The sequence below is a fragment of the Camelina sativa genome, chromosome 4 (genome assembly GCF_000633955.1).
Source record: "Camelina sativa cultivar DH55 chromosome 4, Cs, whole genome shotgun sequence".
NCBI lineage: Eukaryota > Viridiplantae > Streptophyta > Magnoliopsida > Brassicales > Brassicaceae > Camelina > Camelina sativa.
Genome location: NC_025688.1, coordinates 1,255,148 through 1,262,026, shown reverse-complemented (window position 1 = coordinate 1,262,026; position 6,879 = coordinate 1,255,148). Strand labels below are relative to the sequence as shown.

Sequence of the window (6,879 nt, the reverse complement as noted above, 5' to 3'; positions counted from 1 at the left end):
TGTCGAATGTGGTATCACCAAATTTTCTGTATGTTTAACATGGAAGGTTGATCGATCCTCAGTTTTTACTTTGTAATAATTTAAACACAACGAGTTAGTGTAAGAAAACATCTATATAAGCTTTTGTTTTGAATATAACATTGATTAAAATTGAAGGAAAAATTTATTTGAATGTTTAAATGACTATTTAAATTATTTTCTGTAATTTTATATTATTTTTAGTTATTTTCAAGAACAACGAAATCTGAAAATAGAAGATAAAGAACACAAATTTAACAAAGAGTGTTTGTAATCCAAGATATATATGTATATTCTTCAACAACCACATAGCAATTATTAAAGAGAGAAGACAAAATACAACTAGTTTTTGATAATATTATGATGGTATTTAACAGGGTTTGGAGCATAAACAACGACGGAAGACTCCATCGAATTCGCAATTACCATTTTCAAATTCCTCAAATAGTTGGCAGGTTATGGCACAATTGAAATTGCTCAAGCACACACCTGAGAAACGTTGGCTCCGTGTCTTGCATATTTTATCCGCAAAACCCATCTCTATATATATAAAAACACATTTGAGCATATATGTGTTAGTACTTAGTAATTGATGTCTATAATAAAATTATATACTCATTATGATATAACAACTAAATTCACATATTTGTATGTATGATAATTTATATACTATAACATGACATGAGTATTGAACCTGTAGTGACAGCAAGTAGGATAGAAGAAATAAGGAGAAGGGCTGAAAGAACACGGTTGGAGAGCTTCATTTTTTGGATAGAGAGAGAGTATGAACAGAGTGTTGTGTAGGAAGAATAAGTGTTGTTGGTGGCACTATATATATAGAGGTAACAAAGACTCATTATCTTCCATAATATGTTAAATTTTTTTATAACCAACTCTTAAAAATATACTTATGATATACATACCTCGTTTTGACATGTGTTTTCTAAACAAACTTTTAATACATCATTATCTATTTCATTTGACTGAAGTATGTTATTATATCTAAGAAACATATAGTTTTTAAAGCAAATGATCCTAAGCTAAAAATAGCTGTAAGATAAAAAGCATTCCATTATTTATATGTTCTTTTTATCACATATGCCATATATTCCTAAAATGTATTTTTGTGTTTCAATAAACATAATTCATATTAAATTATTATTGGATATTATCTTATGATATTATTCTAGTTAAATTAGATTCTTCTATTATCTTGTGCTATAAAACAGTGTTTCCTTTACATATTTATTTAACTAGATTTATTTCTCTTTTTTTTTTCTGTTCATTTAAATACAAAATTAACATCAAATATGATGTACGAAAAAATTAGATTATAAATTCTAAGCTAGGTCTTGCTTGCAATCCCTGACTGGAGGCCATGTAATGGTACAAATCTTCCATAATGTATCTCTCAACTGTATCATTTCGATCTCCATTAAGGTCCTCATTTACTTATCTATCTTTTTGCTGCCAACTAGTCCGGCAAAAATTTTCGACCAGTGTGGAGTTCAGTATTCAAGAGAGACATCCAACTTATGTTCAGAGTATGGTTCCAAGAAATTTGGGATATAGTGGAGATAGACAAATTTTTGCTTAATTTCTCAGGTTGGAATCTCTTTTGCGGTACAGCGGAACTCGCACCATCTGTGAAACGGCCACACCTGGATTCCCAATCCTATGACAAGATCCATAGAAAACGATCTCACCGGAACCCCATAGTTCCGACGAAACAATCAGCGTAAAAATCGCTCCTTATAAAAAAATCCCACAAATACACCAACCTCATCTAATTACTGAGATGCACAACCAACCATCCCTAGCGACCGAGTAACAAGAGTGGTGGGCTGAAATATTTGATTCCGTCGAGCCACGGACAACACTTCCCACGAATACTCTAATTCACTAATAACTCCTCTAGTGTCGAACGACACCTCTACCTAGTGTCGAACGTCACCCATCACACCACTTGCGAACCAACACACATGGTGTCAATCGACACTATCCTAGTGTAAGTCGACACCGACGCCCACGACATCACTTCCGTCGATCTCCCCTCATCCAAACCTAACTCCAGCTGTCCTCCTAGGACCCAAACACACAACCACATGCTGGTGTCGACCAACACCACCTTGGTGTCGCTCAACACCCAAACCATACCACAAAACCGTCTATACAAGAGACCACAATACCAACACATGATTAAATTACAAACCAACTGTTCATTTCACAAACCCACCGTTGGATATGAAGCTTTTAGTACCACGAAGCTACATACCAAATTTCAGCCTAATCGGACTCTGTTTCATGCTCTGAACGTTACCCCGAAGTTGCCATCTCGAACCAGTCCGTGCAGTCCATCTACAGGTGTTGGTGTCGAACGACACCACAATAGTGTCGAACGATACCAACCCAAAAATCACGATCCGAGCCTCCTTTCAAGCTCCTTTTCGTCGTAAATCCCTAATCTGCCACAACCATCGATTCTCTAATCAATCTAACACTAAAACTACACGATATACCTGGATAACAGCTAGGAAAGAGCCTCCTTGTCTCTCTCAATCCACCACCAAGTACTCCCATCCCTCCTTCACATCCATGGGAAAGATCTACCACCTTTATCCTTCTCTTATTGCACAACCGGAACTCAGCCCTCTCCGCTCCTCACCTCACAAGCAAACTTGGCTCACCCTGGATGCAACAACTCCATCTCTTTTTCCCTCCCCCTTCGTGGCTGCGGCCCCCAGAGCCGTCCCCTTATAAAGCTAGGGTTCTAGTTTAATTCCACCAAACTAGCAAACCAGTCTAAAAATAATCCAAACCTGCAGCCAGAACCAACTTGTTGTGTCGAGCGACACTACGCCATGGTGTCGCTCGACACTCCAACTCCAAAGTTGGTTCGCGGGCGTTACAATTCTTTCCCTCTAACATAGGATTCGTCCTCGAATCTGACAACACTGCACTCCCAACTACAAAACATTTCCACCGTTGCAACGGTTCACAATACAACCTGACCCAACAACCATAACACCCTGACCCCCACCGGTCAACACCATCCTGACCCCACTGGTCCACAAAATCCTGACCCCACCGGTCAACAAAGTCCTTACCCCACTGGTCAATACTAAACCCGAGATTAAACCACCATAAATCCCAACATCTACATTCATTCATTATGCTTATTCACACGTCGTAGACATTATTTGCTCCCGACTCATCCACTCTCAGGTCAAAACCTTTGAGCCATTCCGATCTCACTCTCAAACAAACATCCTCGAGACATACAAACTCACTCTTGGATCGTCAACCTCAAGAACTCAGTACCAGGGGAACGACCATCCCCTTCGGAGAACCACCATCTCCCAGGAGAACCACCATCTCTTCTGCCGCTCTCAGGGCCCACCACCCCTCAATTTATCGGTATACAGGGGAACTACCATCCCCTCAGGAGAATCACCATCTCCTTATGAGTTCTTTAGAACCCACCATCCCTAGAGCAACCAAGTCTTGACGTCTCTAAGCACTTCATGACAAGAATTACCTCCTTCGCTTTGCGTAAAACATCCCGATGTCATACTAACCACCTAATACTCTTTCCCGATTTTCACCAGGCCACACCGTAAACACTCCCACCCCTCAAGAGAGTTTCCAAAACACTTTGCAGAAGTAGCAAAGCTCTAACTCCCATAAAACTTTTCATTTTTAGAAAGTTTATATTGATGAAAACTTTCCATTTACAGAGATCTTGAGCTTTTTTTACTAGACAAGTCTATTTCCATTACAGAGCCTGTCTTACAACCATATAAGTTATGATACCAAACTGAAACAACCATACCCGGATTCCTAATTCTCGCACAAGATCCATGAGAAACGAGCTCATCGGAACCCCATAGTTCCGACGAAACAACCCGCATAGAAATCGCTCCTTACAAAAACTCCCACAAATACACCAAACCCACCTCATCTAATTACTGAGTCGCACAACCAACCACCCCTAGCGACCGAGCAACCAGAAAGGTGGGCTAGAATATTTGATTTCGTCCAGCCACGATGATGTTCATATATTTTACCATGTTTTCCCTTAGTTTATTCACATCTTTTGCATCTTTTGCTAGCCATTTTCATCATTATTGTGTAGCTTTAGGACTAATCATGCATTAGAGTTTAGTTGCATTGCATTTGCATCTTTTCATGCATAAACAGGTGATTTTGGAGCTTAAGGAGCATGGAAACAATCCTGAGGAGAAGTGAAGCAATCTTGAAGGGAAAGCAAGAGAGTTAAGGCTGAAGAACCAAGGTCCAGAGTCCAACTCGACCAAGCACTCGACCGAGTGGGTAGATGGACTCGACCGAGTGGAGTGTGCACGAGAGAAGCCAGCTCGACCATGGACTCGACCGAGCACTGGTCGAGTTGACCGAGCCGTTGACTACTTTGACTTTTTCTATTTTTAGGGCTTCCACCTCCTCACCTATATAAGGCCTTGTACCTGCAGCCACCAAAGTGTGCAACTTTTTAGATATTCCCTAAACCTAGTTTTTACCTTTTTTAGTTTTATTCCTTTTGCATTTTTATTTTTAAGATCTTGTACTTCCTTAAAAAAGAAGACTAGATTCTTATATTTTGTTGGTTCTATAACTTTCAAGATATTGAGAATTTGAGTTTCATCCTTTCATCAATATTGAAGATCTTTGTTTAATCTTTCTAATAATGCAAGTTTCAATATTTTCTGGGTTTTTGACTTTGATCACCATGTATTGTTGTGAGTAGTTTCCTTAGGATCTTGAGGATGGGTTAGGATGGATTGATCTTGTGGTTTGTGTGACTTGGTCAAGCTTGATTGTTGTAGATCTCTTCTAGGGTAGATGATCTTAATGCTGATTCTATATCTGAGAGGGTAGAGTCTGATTTCAAGCTTCTTAGCATCACACCAATGTTTAGGAAGCATAGATAAGGCTAGATCTAGAGCTTACCATTAGGCTTGCTAAGAGATTAGAGGTCTTGTTTGGTTTGAGATGTATTGCTTAATGCCTGCTTGTGTAGATTCTTTACTGTGTGAGAACAAGTCTAGAATTGCATAGGTTTGATTGTTTCTTGACCATGAGAGTGGGAGAAACTTGTCTTAGATTAATATGTCTAGAGGTTAGCTCAAAGTTTGCTTGAGATTTGTTGACCAAGTTAGATAACCACAATGATTAGTCCATCCCATGAATCCATCCTCAGGACCTTCTTTGTTTATTGAAATCTTAGTCTTAATCCTGTTGCTTGCTTGTTGTTTGATTGGATTTAGCATTACTCTGTTTTTATTGCATTGCTCTGTTTCTGCGTCTAGTCTAGCTCGACCACCCACTCGACCTACACTCGGTCGAGTGCTGCTCGAGTTCATCCCCAGAACTCTGTGTCTATGATTTGTGTTTGTCTTGTTTCATTCCTGTTTCATTCCAGTTGCATACATTTAGTTTTCAGTTCATTAATTATCTTGCATTAGTTCATTAGTAGTAGTCTCTGTTTCTGTTCTTGCTTTATCACTGTTTCAATCATTCAGTTTCATTTGCATCTAGTTGTTAGTTCTTGTAGTTTATTTTCTGCATTTTACATTTTCTTCCTAGGATTGTTAGTGACAAACAATCTTTACATTTGTCTTAACTTAGATTCATATGCATATCTTAATTGTTCACAAACACTCATTTAGGATTGATACCTCTTGTACTGCAATAGCATAAGGGGAATTGAAACACCCATCCATCATTCCATTCATATCTCACCATTGCATACATCATCATTCACACCACAATATAAATCTTGTTTCAATTTGGCGCCGTTGCCCATTTGAGTGTGTTTTTGTGACATTTAGGATCCATATTAGTCTAAGATTAAGTTCTTTTATACGCTTGTGAGGTTGCTGTACTCGAATCTTCTGTTTCTGGGTTGAAGTTCCATTTCAGGTACCACTCGACCAGTCACTCGACCACCACTCGACCGAGTCGTGATCGAGCACCTGCTCGAGCCAGAAGCCGGATCTCTATAACCATCATTTTCCAGTCGACTTGACCTCCTACTTGAGCCTGTGCTCAGTCGCTTGCCTAGCAAAAATCGTTTGTGTCTGTTAATGCACACAAGGTCTAAAGGAAAGGACAATCTTCTTAGGCCTATTGACAACATCAACAACAAGACCAAGAGTTTAGGAGCTAAGCAAAGGAGAGTTGTTCAGCAACAACAAGAGGTTATAGTAGCTATGGATCAACAGGATCAGGTTCAGAGACCAAGGAACATTGGTGCTGGAGATGCACCCAACACTCACAACCAAAGAGCTGGCATTGTGCCACCAACTGTTGCCAACAACAACTTTGAGATCAAGAGTGGATTGATCTCAATGATTCAGGCCAATAAATTCCATGGATTGCCTATGGAGGATCCACTAGATCATCTTGATGAGTTTGACAGAATCTGTGGTCTTACCAAGATCAATGGAGTAAGTGAAGATGGTTTCAAGCTGAGGTTGTTCCCTTTCTCACTTGGGGACAAGGCTCATTTATGGGAAAAGACTCTCCCTACTGGTGCAATCACTACTTGGGATGCATGCAAGAAGGCTTTCTTGGCCAAGTTTTTCTCCAATGCTAGGACAGCAAGACTAAGGAATGAGATCTCTGGATTTGCTCAAAGGAGTAATGAAAGCTTTTGTGAAGCTTGGGAGAGATTCAAGGGATACCAAACTCAGTGTCCTCACCATGGTTTCAGTGTGGAGTCTTTGTTGAGCACATTGTATAGAGGAGTGCTTCCCAAGTTCAGAATGCTTCTTGATACAGCCTCCAATGGAAACTTCCTCAACAAGAATGTGGAAGAAGGCTGGGAGTTAGTAGAGAACC

At 39.7% G+C, this 6,879-nt stretch overlaps 1 protein-coding gene across 1 annotated transcript; it reads right to left on the bottom strand.

The window, feature by feature from the left end:
* LOC109132635 (defensin-like protein 8) lies at positions 372–794 on the bottom strand. The gene is made up of 2 exons (XM_019244403.1): positions 713–794; positions 372–558 (listed from the first exon to the last, which is right to left on the bottom strand). The coding sequence occupies exons 1-2, from the start codon at positions 780–782 to the stop codon at positions 389–391; spliced, it is 240 nt and encodes a 79-aa protein (XP_019099948.1). The 5' UTR covers positions 783–794; the 3' UTR covers positions 372–388.

Excerpts from the sequence above, each read along its gene's own strand:
- LOC109132635 (XM_019244403.1), bottom strand. The coding sequence starts at position 782 with ATGAAGCTCTCCAACCGTGTTCTTTCAGCCCTTCTCCTTATTTCTTCT. Across the intron at positions 559-712 it reads CCTACTTGCTGTCACTACAG|AGATGGGTTTTGCGGATAAA; the intron begins GTTCAATACTCA and ends TTATATATATAG.